We start from the raw sequence: 12,060 nt of genomic DNA, 5'->3' as shown, positions 1-12,060 counted from the left end.
TAATATAGCCAGGCAAATTTGCAATGGTATGCGGGCCAAAGGGTTTTGAATTCAGACCACGAGGGCAGATAGAAATCTTGCCTTGAAGGAAGTTAGTGGGGGATGGGAGAGGGGTACACTACCATTTTCTCCTAAAACCTCCTTCTGATGAGCAAGCTCAGCTCTTGGATATGTTTAGCTTCCACAGAAATGGGGGACTGTGTGTGTGTGTGTGTGGGGGGGAGTCCCTGTTAGCCAGCTGCTACCACAGATTACCCCTTTATGCTGTGCTGCCTGAAGAGCTTCCACTTGAGCGCTTGTTGACTGCAGCTTTCTAAACAGGCTGTTGCTTCCTGCCCAGGCTGGCAACATTAGGAGCTACTAGAAATTTGGGGCCAGTTTGGTAATTTTATGATAAAGGTGAGAAATAAATTCAATGAACCTGGCGAGGCAGCTGAGCAAAGGTGTACGTGCAGGGGTGAGTCCTCTTCCTGGCTTTGTTCTTTAGCATTTCCAGTTGACTTTGGCCTGCCCACCCCCGGGTCAGGCTGGTTCTCTTCAGGGTGACTGTGGTGATGGTTCAGATCTAGGAGTGCTGAGTGGCCAGGTGGCTGTAAAACAGTTATCATGGGAAGAAGTCATTTGTCTGACACTCTGGATGGTCCAGTGCTCAACAGGACACCAAGCAGTTTTGGTGGCAGTTTTTATTTCCTAGTAGTAGATGATTTAACTCTTAACATGTAAATCTTTCCAGCAATGAATGGTCTTATTTATTAAAAAGAGGTTTTACTTTTATTTAGTTTGAGATGCAAGCAGGTAACTAGCATTTATTTAACTTTATGGTAAATGGAGGAAGGGGCAGTCTGAGGTTGAGGACAGTGCAGCCTGGGCGTGAAGGGTATTTCTGAGCTCGCTTTTTACTTGAAGTAGTTAAATTGGCTCTGATTTAGACTCTGCCCATTTAACCTTGGGCAGAAACTTGGGAAAAAGTGGCTTAGTATGTAGTTCTTGGTGCCACATAAAGGGCTTACAGTTTGATGATGGTGTGCCTGTGTGTGTGTGCGTGTGTGCATGGATGTGTATATGTGTGTATTTATGTGTACAGATGTGCCAGGAACATGGACACTGAGTCACTGTAGTCTCTAGTGTTGATAGCCTAGGTAAGTGTGGGGTTTGCTCCTTTAGGCTCCTGAAACCCTTTCCCTCTATGCAGTTGGTCCTGGCAGATCTCAAAGCACATGACATGTACGGTTGCCCTGAACAAGCAGAAGTTAACTGTGAGAAACTTGGGACACCAATGCTCCATCTTGTCTACTTGATAATTTTCAAGAATGTCATTTGTCCCATAAGATGTTTTAAAGCAGATCAACATGGGGCATTTGAAAGCTTGTTTACAGATAAGTATCTTTAGGTTGATAATATTGAAAGTAAAACTGGATACTTGAGCACACCTGAACTGATTCGTGGTGAGTCAGGCAGTTTCCAGTTTATTAAGAAAGGGTTGGAGTTTATGTCTGGCAGTCCTCTGAGCTCATTCTGTTGGAGTTGGGTGTTTCTGTAGGACTTGGAAGAAATTGGGCTGCTTTGCCCAGGATCTTCTCACCTTGCCTTCAAGTAGTGTTTGACCTGTGATAGGTGGCCTTATGATGCTGAATTTAAACTGAGAATTGTAACTACCCCCCCCCCCCCTGCTAGGAAAGTTGGCCTGGCCATTTTTCCCTTGGAATGTTGTGGAAAGATCAAAAGAGTTCCAAGGTTTAGGGGCCTTGGAGATGGCCCAAAAGGTCAGGCCACTTGCCACCAACACCAAGCCTGATGGATCTGCATTTTGGTTCTTGGGACATACATGTTGGAAGGAGAGAACTGACTTCCTACAATTGTCTGCCCTTTGATCTCCACATGCATTCTTTCCCCCATACATACACAATATATATAGGTTTTTTAAAAATGGCAGGTTTGATTGTTCCTATAGACTGTGTAGAAGTAAGTTAGTCCTTCTACAGGGTCAGAAAAGAAGAGTAGGCTAACATCCTTTGCTGCTTTGCAGAGGACTTGAGGTGTTTGGTCTGTGTGCACTTCTGAGCATTCTGTGTGTGCCTTTAGAGGCTAGAAGAGGGTGGCCTGTCCCCTGTATCTGGAGTTAGAGATTGCTGTGAGCTGCTGTGTGACTGCTGGAAACTGCTCCTAGGTTCTCTAGAAGAGTAATCCGTAATCGGTGCCTTTAACTATCAAGCCATTGTCTCCAGCCCTAATTTTGTACTTCAACTGGGAATTGTGGGTGGTTGTGACACATGCTTTTAATTTCAAAATGGGCGGGGGAGGGGTTGTAATGGAGTGGGGGGCAGAGGTGGATCTCCATGATTTTCAGGCCACCCTGGTCTACAGAGCATATTCCAGGACAGCCCAGGCTACACGGAGAAACCCTGTGTTGAAAAACCAAAACAACAACAGGAAGAAAGAAGGAAGGAAATTAATTGTCCAGAGCCTAGTTGTGTGATTCGAGTGCCTTAAGGCGTTTACTAGAGCATCTCTTACCTGAGTGAAGGGTTGGAGCCCATGGCCGATCCCTGCCTGTGAGAGCCCTAAATGCTGTGTCAGCAGACAGTTACTCTTCCCTCCTGACTTGGATAATCTTTACTAAACGTGAGCTAGCATACTCAATGGGAAGAGCACAGATGTGTTGTCTGAAGGCTGTGGGCATATTTATGGACTCCCAGTCCAAGTGCAGGAGTGGTCACAAGTGGTAGTTCCCTCACTTAACTCTTTTGAGCAGTTTATCGGCCTTTGCAGTGTCTTGTATAATTGATAACTTTGCAGTCAGGTACTTACTGGTAGAATTCAATGTCACTTTAGTCACACATCAGTGTCTAGTTAGTGACTTTAAGTAAGAATATCAGACATACTCGAGCCGTGAAAGCCATATGCTTCTTACTGAGTTTCAAAGATTGTTGTATATAAAAGAGTGACTGAGTAATTTTCATGGGCGTTAAGCCTCAGCGTGCTCTCAGAATGTAAGGCATTCTGAGTGAAGCCCTGGCCGGCTCCAGAGCTGTGGGACTGGAGGCTGGCTCAGTGCATCCTTTACAGGAATGAAGATTGAAAAATGTTTTTAAAACAGACATTTTTTTCAAAGTACTTTTTTTTTAAGGATTTATTTATTTATTTATTTATTTATTTATATGAGTACACTGTATCTGTCTTCAGACACACCAGAAGAGGGCATCAGATCCCATTTCAGATGGTTGTGAGCCATATGGTTGCTGGGAATTGAACTCAGGACCTCTGGAAGAGCAGTCAGTGTTCTTAACCCCTGAGCCACCTCTCCAGCCCTGTAAAGTACTTTTTAACAAGGTTTTGTGGTGAGAATCCTTGCCTTCCTGGCATTCAAAGTTGGATTGCAGTGATGTTCTTAAATCCTGTCAAAAAGCAGTCCTTGAAGCACCCCCTGGGGAGTCCTGGTGCCTCTTGCACTTCAGGAGGAAGGCTAGAACATTTTGGGAAAGCTACATTTGCTTGCACACTTGAGGAAGAGGGACCACTTGTTAGGTAGTAATTACAGTAGCACAGCTGTGGGTAGGTTTGGGAACTCCATCCTGCAATTCTTTCAGAGCTTAGCAAGTTGGCTTGAATTGGTGCCCACCGGATCTTTTGCACTTGTACTTTTAGTTATTTTGTTGCCTTACGGTTGAGCAGGAGTTTAGCAACTTCTCACTGAGGAGGGTGAGGGTGAGCACCTGCTACCAGATTTTGGTGGCCCTCAGGAGGGGACAAGCTCAGGGGGTACAGTCGTCTTTGTCAGGGCCCAGACCTACACATGTTATGCTGGTGTAGCCCGGTGCTCTGCAGCTGGCCGCACTCTGGCCTCAACTCAGCTCAGGGATAGCTTTCAGCTTTATATTATAGGGAAGAAATCTGGGAGAAGCCAGGTTTGATGGTGCACTCTTTTAATTCCAGTGCTAGGTGGCAGAGGCAGTCTCTTGAGTTCAAGGCCAAGCATGGTCTACCATGGAACTGAGAGTTCTAGGACAGCCAGACTGTGAAGAGAAACCCTGTCTCAAAAAACAAAAAACTAAACAAAAAACGTGGAGGCTGGTAAGATGGTTCATTAGTTCACATGGTAAGATGGTTCATTAGTTCACATGGTAAGATGATTCATTAGTTCACAGCACTGTCTTGTTTTTTCAGAGGACCTGTGTTCAGTTCCTAGCATCCATGTCAGCTGGTTACAGCTCCCTGAAACTCCCAAGGGATCTGACATCCCTCTCCTACCCCACCCTCAGTGCATGTACACACCACACACACACACACACACACACACACAAATAAATAAATAAACAAAAATGTATTTTAAATACTATTACAGCTTGGTTGCAGAGAGTGGTCAGTCATGGGGTATAACCTCTGACTTATGGTTCATTTTAGCATCAGAACAGGTGGCAGGGACTATAACCTGAGACATGTGTCCTGCTTCAGTCCTGGTTTCTGTCAAAGTTCTGGGTATTTTTTAATCCAGTGCCAGGTACTAGAGAAAGCAGTGGGCAGCCAGCAACTCTGTCCTTTGGATCTCCAAGGTGTTATTATTATTATTTTTTATATTTGAAAACCCTTTTAAAAGTCTTTTAAAACCATGGTAGAGAAAGATAATTTACAGCAAATGGGAATTTAAAATTTGCCTTAGCTTTATTTTAAATTTCTTTTTTGTCCTCTCTCTCTCTCTCTCTCTCTTTTTTTTTTTCTCCATACAGGGTGTCTCTGTGTAGCCCTGGCTGTCTTGGAACTCACTCTATAAACCAGACTGGCTTCAAACTCAGAAATCTGCATGCCTCTGCCTCCCAAGTGCTGGAATTAAAGTGTGCACCACCACTGCCCAGCTTTTAAATTTGTATTTCCTCATAGGCTGGCTTTAGATGTAGTCTTGAGCGTGGTGGGCTTGTGTGGGACAGGCTTGCATTTGAGCCTTCACATGCTGAAACAAAAGCTGTCTAGGACTTGAGTTGAGCACAGTTAGACTAGTGAGCTGTTGTGGGACCCTCAGGAGGAGGAGGAGGTGCTTCCAGCTTTGCCTTCCCCACCTGACTGCCTGCCTGCCTGGGACAGACAGGTGCTTCCTGTGGCTGTGTTCTACTCCCTGCATGGTCAGGGTTTGAGCCAGGGCTTGGTAACCTTTTCCAAAGGGACCTTGCAGAGGAATGATATTGTTCCAGAAGCTGAGGCTTGACAGTCAGTGGGGCCCTCCCTCCTGTCTACTGTCTCCTGTGCCCTAACTCAAGCACGGTTACTTTGAACTCTTTTGAGATAGGGTTTCATATTAGTTCCTGGTTGGACTGGAACTCACTATTGGATATTGCTACTTTTTTTCTGCCATTAAAAAATGGTTATTATAGCGCTTCAAAGAAGAAAGGACACCTTGTAACTGACTGTATTCCAGGTGCAGTAAACCCTCTGGCACGGAGCAGGACCCGGTCAGCAGGGTGTGGTCTTGTCTTTCCCGACTATGTACTTAATTCTTCATTGAACATCTGCCTGGGTTGTGGGCGTCTGCTTAGTGATTGTGTAGAAATCTGAGAATGCTGCCAGAGCTTTGGTTGTGTGGAGCTGTCCTCGGCCATAGACAGCGTATAGTGCTTGTCCACCTTGCTGTAGTGTTAACCACAGAAAGTGCACCCTGGGTTGAGTTCACTTTGTGACACCTTGAAAGTCCTGACTTAGGCTGGACCTTAGTTCTCAGGTCTCTGTTATGTCATAGGATGGTAACCACTCCAGGTACTTGTCCTCCATTGTGATAGCAACAAAGGCAGAAACTAAGATAAAGCACTGCCAGCAGCTTGCTCCTCGCCAGTCTGTGTCCTGGAGTCTCACAGCTGCTCACTGGCTAGAAGGGGAAGAGCCAGCTTCATTCATGACTGCTGAGGGCTGGGAGCAGAGAGGGGGAAGAGAGGACCGTGGCAGGTGCTCTGGTGCCTTTTTGTTTCCTTGGGCTGAATTCACAAACTTCATAGGAAAAGAGGCAGGGCTGACTCTCTGTGCTGTGAAGGACATTGACTTTTTTAGGGATTAAATCTTCAGGAGTGGAAACTGGAGTCCATAGAGTCTAAAGCCACTCCCTTCTCCCTGGCCAGTGGCTCAGTGGAAGGCGAAGTGAGATGGGTAGGAGGTGGATTTTCTGAAGGAAGAATGAGCCACACAGCCAGGTCTGAGGAGGCCTGTTTGAGATGTGGACCAGAGCCGGGCGTGGTGGCGCACGCCTTTAATCCCAGCACTTGGGAGGCAGAGGCAGGTGAATTTCTGAGTTCGAGGCCAGCCTGGTCTACAGAGTGAGTTCCAGGACAGCCAGGGCTACACAGAGAAGCCCTGTCTCAAAAAGCCATTTAAAAAAAAAAAAAAAAAAAAGAGAAATGTGGACCCTGAAAGTAAGTGGCCTCTGCATCTAGTAGGTCATTTCCCCTTTGAAGCTCAACCCTGCACTGCAGCATCAAGTGCCTGGAACAACAGGGTCCTGGGCTATGCGTAATGAAGGAGATGTTCCTGTGTCATCTGCTGAGGGTTTGGACCTGTCTGATTTTGTCAGCTCATTTTCATAACTTCTTTTTTGAGACAGGGACTCCTCCTTATGTAGCTCTGTCTATGTAGACCAGGCTGGCTTTGAACTCTCAGATCCACCTGCTCCTTCCTCGTGAGTGCTGAGATTGTAGGCATGCTCTACCGTGTTGTGCTTTTGTAACTCCTGTAGTCACTGGGTAGGAGACAGGTGTATATCTTGGTGGCATCCCAGACAGCCAAATTGGGGACAGTTCTATCCTAAAGTTTATCCTCTTTGTTTTCGAGACTGTGTTTTATGTTGATCAGGCTTTGAACTCACTGTTGTAGCCCAGGCTGGCCAGCCTATCATCGCCCCTTCCTGTTTAAATTTGGCATTTATATTTCAGTGAGCAGAGCTCTGCCTTAAGTCTCCTGACTGGTTGAAATTCTACTCACTTAGTAAGTGTATCCACTGGGAAATATGCTAATGATTTAATTAACAAACATGTTTAGCAGGCTGCATTATGGATTAGTTAAAGGTGAGGCAGTTGACTCTAGTCCCTTTTGTGGAGAAGATCATGTGACTCATAGGCCAAGCCCTGTTCCTGAGCCTTCCTCACTGAGACTTGTTTTTTTCCTTTCAGATTTTGGAAATCCCTTGTCTTCACATTGCCGGGATCAACGTCTTGCTCAACTGAGCCACTCACCAGTGGAGATGGACAGAGCTGTTGCCCTCGTGCTGACGCACATCTGACTCACAGCCTGGGGCAGCTTGGATGCCTTGTTTGTGCAAAGAGCCATCTCCATCACTGAGCTCTCCCAAGCTCCGGAATATACTCGTCCCTCTGACCTTAGAGGTGCTCTGATTTTGACACCCAGGGCTCTTAGAGGTTCTGAGTGGTGATATCTCACAGGCGGCCTTATTCTAACTGCAGAGATCCTCAGCAGATAGTGGATTACCCATCCTGTCAGACCCTGAAGTGGTTGGCAGCATGCCGACCCAGTCCCTCCTCGTGTACATGGACGGGCCGGAAGTCCTCAGCAGCTCTCTAGGCTCCCAGATGGAGGTGGATGATGCTGTGCCCATAAAAGGGCCGGTGGCAGTCCCCTTCCGAGCTGCTCAGGAGAAGAGCATGGCCGTGGCAGAGGGCCACATGCCCCTGGATTGCATGTTCTGCAGCCAGGTCTTCTCTCAGGCGGAGGATCTCAGTCAGCACGTGCTGCTGCAGCACCGGCCCACCCTCTGCGAGCCAGCTGTCCTGCGTGTGGAGGCCGAGTACCTAAGTCCCCTTGATAAAGCTCTGGAGCCAACAGAGCCAGCATTGGAGAAGAGTGGCGAAGACCCCGAGGAGTTGAGCTGTGATGTGTGTGGGCAGACATTCCCAGTGGCTTTTGATGTTGAGAGCCACATGAAGAAGCATAAGGACTCCTTCACGTATGGGTGCAGCATGTGCGGGAGGAGATTCAAGGAGCCGTGGTTCCTGAAGAACCACATGCGGACACACAATGGCAAGTCTGGCACCAGGAGCAAGCTTCAGCAAGGCATGGAGAGTCCAGTCACCATCAATGAAGTGGTCCAGCCGCACGCCCCTGGGAGCATCTCCACGCCCTACAAGATCTGCATGGTCTGCGGCTTCCTCTTCCCAAATAAGCAGAGCCTCATTGAGCACAGCAAGGTTCACGCCAAAGAAACTGTCCCCAGTGCCAGCAACGTTGCCCCTGATGACCACCGAGAGGAACCCACGTCCCCGAGGGAAGAGTTGCTGCAGTTTTTGAACTTGAGACCCAGATCAACTGCAGGTAGTACAGTGAAGCCCATGACCTGCATACCTCAGCTTGACCCGTTCACCACCTACCAGGCATGGCAGTTGGCTACCAAAGGAAAAGTGGCCGTTGCCCAGGAAGAGGTGAAAGAGTCAGGCCAAGAAGGAAGCACAGACAATGACGACTCATGCTCAGAGAAAGAGGAACTAGGGGAAATATGGGTTGGGGGTAAGGCGGAAGGGTCTGGAAAGTCCAAAACAAGTAAAAGCAGTTGTCCAGGTCTCTCCCAAGACAAAGAGAAGCCTAGACATGCTAATAGTGAAGTGCCTTCTGGGGATAGTGACCCCAAGTTGTCCAGTAGCAAGGAGAAGCCCACGCACTGTTCTGAGTGCAGCAAAGCCTTCAGGACATACCACCAGCTCGTCCTGCACTCGAGGGTGCACAGGAAGGACAGGAGGACTGATGCCCTGTCACCCACCATGGCTGTGGATGCAAGGCAGCCTGGGACCTGCTCCCCAGACCTCAGCACCACTCTGGAAGACAGTGGGGCCGGGGACCGAGAAGGGGGCTCTGAAGACGGGTCTGAGGATGGACTCCCTGACGGGCTCCATTTGGGTGAGTACTCTGCTGCCTCCCGGGCAGCGAGCGTTTGCTGCAGGGGGCTCTGGGAGTCAGGCTATCATCTCCGTGCTTTGTGGTAGCACTGTGTAGTCTCATAGAAGCATCACAGGCCTTTTTAAATGTCTTTAATAAGGAGGTGAGTGTAAAAGGCTGGTCCAAAATCCCATTATGAAAGGGCTCTGTATCTTTTGCTCCCAGAGGACTTAGTTTTTATGGTAGTGCACCATGGGGATGCTGCTGGCTGCTTCAGGCAGTGCCCTGAGGAGGCCATGACCTGGTGCAGAGTGCTAGGAATTATGGGACCGAGACCTAGGACTTTACCAGCTGTCTGGCATTCACTTCCGTTGTTATACAGGACTGCCTATCACAGCCTTGTTAATGCTTTCACCTACATGGGTTTCTGGTGCTCCCAAAAGGGTCAGGGAGGCTTCCTCAGCGTCCACTACTCACGCAGTGGGACTACTTGCCCAGTGTACTCTGATCGCTTTGGTGTTTGTGAGGCCAGTGTTGATGAGGGAGCTTCTGACGTGGTCTTTTGCTGCAATCCAGAGGTGGGGGCCCACTTCTGAACCCGCTCCATGAATTTGGTGTTAATAGAAAAAAGCTTTTGTCCAGTCTCCTGACTGATGTGAGCCTAGAGCCTTTGGAGTAAATATACCTGTTTCCCATCTTGCTGCCCACCCCACTTGAACCATTGTTTGTTAGTTAAAGTAACTAACACTCCTGATGTGTGGGCATGGCCCATGGGTTCCTTCTAACACTTCCAGATGTGTGTGGCCACTGGGTAGGTAGTATGTTGCAAGTCCTCTCTGAGACCAGAGTGAGTCTGAATAGTAAAATCTGTCAGCCACTGTGCATGTGAACCAGCACCCAGTTCTTTTTCTGGTCACTACTGCATTTTAGGAACGTTGCTTTCATGACACTCGGAGCTTAGCATATCTCACTCCTTAGTCCCCAGAAAGGTAAAGATACATGGTGTCCATGATGTCATGAGAATGTCAAAGATGGCCTCAGCACCTGTGCAGTTCTGCAGCATCAGCACTGTGGATCCCTAAAGTCGTTTACTAGTCATTGTACCTGGTGGACAACTTGGTGGGGTCCTGGGGTAGGCGTTTTGGCCTGGCTTGCCATAGGTGGGAGTGCTGGAGTCTGGCTGCGGTTCCTGGTGACCCATTATACATTGCCCGACCTTTCCTTGAGATTTCCCTGTTTGCAAAATCGAATCATCCACTTTGTGGCATCCTCCTAGGCTGAGCTCAGCCTTAGTTACAACCCTGCACAGAACAGCATAGTCCAAGTCCCAGGCCATAAGGCAGGTGCCAGATGTTGGGAAGGCCACGGCCTGTGTGTTACAGAGGTATCCCTAGCCATTTGAATGTGATGTAGCGAAGCTCACACTGTGACAGCTCAAGGCAGGGTGAGCTGTGGGCAGAGTTGTGAGTGCAGTGGACCTCCCCCACTGTGCTGCCCTCCAGTCTGCTTTACTCTTACTTTTAAGAAGTTGAAAGAGAGGCTGTGATGACTTTTCAAAGCCTCTTAGACCATCTTAGGGAGTGGTGTGGTGTGTTTATGGATCCCCTTCCCTAACAGGATCTGCTGTAATGGAGGTGGTCCAGTCCATCCACTATGCCTGTTTTTGCCCAGCTGTGTGGGTCACCTGCCTTTGGGAGTTAGTAACAGTGCAGCATTTGACAGAGAAGGGAAGAGGCCTGTAACTGAAAATAAAGTTTTGTAAGGCAAAATTTAGTTTAGTTTTGGACCCCAGGTGGGGACGTTTGTGTAGTTGTGATTGACTGCCCTGCTCCACCATGGCCCTGATCTAGACTTCAAGAGATATACCTCCCAGATAGGACTGACAGAGACTAGTGGAGCCATCTTATCTTCACGGATGCACATTATTTACAAGTTGGTGGGCTGGTGAGAGTGGAAAGTCCCAGCCAGTTTAGTTAGTCTGTCCTCAGTGGGTCCTTCTCATGGGGCACTTCAGCCTTGCCTTTGAAGTCTGGTAAGCCAGGCCTCTTTTGAATAGGAGATTGCTTGGAAACCACAGATTTCCATCTCCCCAAACTTGGCTAAATTTTGATCAGCTTTCCTAGGTGCTTGCCCAAAGCCAAGTCTGGGCTGTTTCTGAGGTTATTTTGTGCTTGCCGCCCTCTAGTGGTAGTTTCTATATTCCCAGCCTGTTTTCTGCTGGCTGTTGGGAGGTTTTATATCACCTCCAAATACTGGTTCTGAGTTCTGGCAGTTTTTCTGTCCAGTGGGCACACATCTACCTTAAGCATGAACCAGTTGTAACGGCTGCCAAGTGTCAAGAACAGAAAGTGCCTGTCAGGTTTCATCTCTTAAATGGTCATTCTTAGGATGGAAGTACAAACCTCTTTAGGGCACCACAACCCTAAGACACAGGGTAGTGCAGAGCCTGGTGGCACACAACTTTAGTCCCAACACTATGGAGGCAGGGTAGGGGGTGTTTGTGTGTGTGTGTGTGTGTGTGTGTGTGTGTGTGTGTGTGAGTTCTAAGCCAGCCAGGGCTATCTATATACCTTGTTCCCAAAACAAAAGCACACAGTCTAAGACATGAAAGGCTGCCCGGTGGCATTTTGTATGTTATTTTAGGCTTTGAAACTTCTAAGCAGAGCTAAAATAATTCTTTAATGGTTTCCCCCAAATGTTTTGTGTTGAGAACCTGGAGTCTGAATTCTTGAGTCCCGCACTTGGCCTGACTGACACCATTATTTTTGTTTCTGCTTTAAGATAAAAATGATGATGGAGGAAAAGCGAAGCCCCTCCCGTCCTCGAGAGAGTGTAGTTACTGTGGCAAGTTTTTCCGTTCAAACTATTACCTCAATATTCATCTCAGAACGCATACAGGTAAAGGACTGGGGTTTTAAAACATGTGTTGACTACAACAATTGTGTGCTGCTGTGTAGTTCAGATGGCTTTAGTGTGTGGTGTTTGCAGCTGTTGTATGTCTACAACATCACTGCAGCTTGAATACTACTGGCTCCTGTTTTGAGGCTGGTTTATGGTTACCATATCTTAAGGCAAACTCGTAATGTTTTGAAATGCCACATTTGAAAACCCTTTTATGACTTTGGAGTGAAGCAAGGGTGTATTTGGTAGTTTGGATGTAGGTGCAGTGATGGTGCGGGTGAGAAGGTCGAGGCTTCCATGACC

At 47.8% G+C, this 12,060-nt stretch overlaps 1 protein-coding gene across 11 annotated transcripts in view; it reads left to right on the top strand.

Moving 5' to 3' along the window:
- Zfp217 (zinc finger protein 217) overlaps positions 1–12,060 on the top strand; it is a 43,035-nt gene that overhangs the window by 23,782 nt on the left and 7,193 nt on the right. For 10 of the 11 annotated variants that reach the window (XM_006499428.3, XM_006499430.2, NM_001159683.1 and 7 more), the window contains 2 exons: positions 7,143–8,877; positions 11,638–11,754. In XM_006499428.3, the coding sequence (XP_006499491.1) occupies positions 7,491–8,877; positions 11,638–11,754 (1,504 nt within the window). In that variant the 5' untranslated portion in view covers positions 7,143–7,490. Of the gene's footprint in view, positions 1–4,821; positions 5,929–7,142; positions 8,878–11,637; positions 11,755–12,060 lie in introns of those variants that run through there. The other variant, XM_006499433.4, reaches the window with a different exon arrangement.

Source organism: Mus musculus, chromosome 2, assembly GCF_000001635.26.
Source record: "Mus musculus strain C57BL/6J chromosome 2, GRCm38.p6 C57BL/6J".
NCBI lineage: Eukaryota > Metazoa > Chordata > Mammalia > Rodentia > Muridae > Mus > Mus musculus.
Note: the sequence above shows the minus strand (reverse complement) of the source record. Positions and strands in the feature narration are given on the sequence as shown.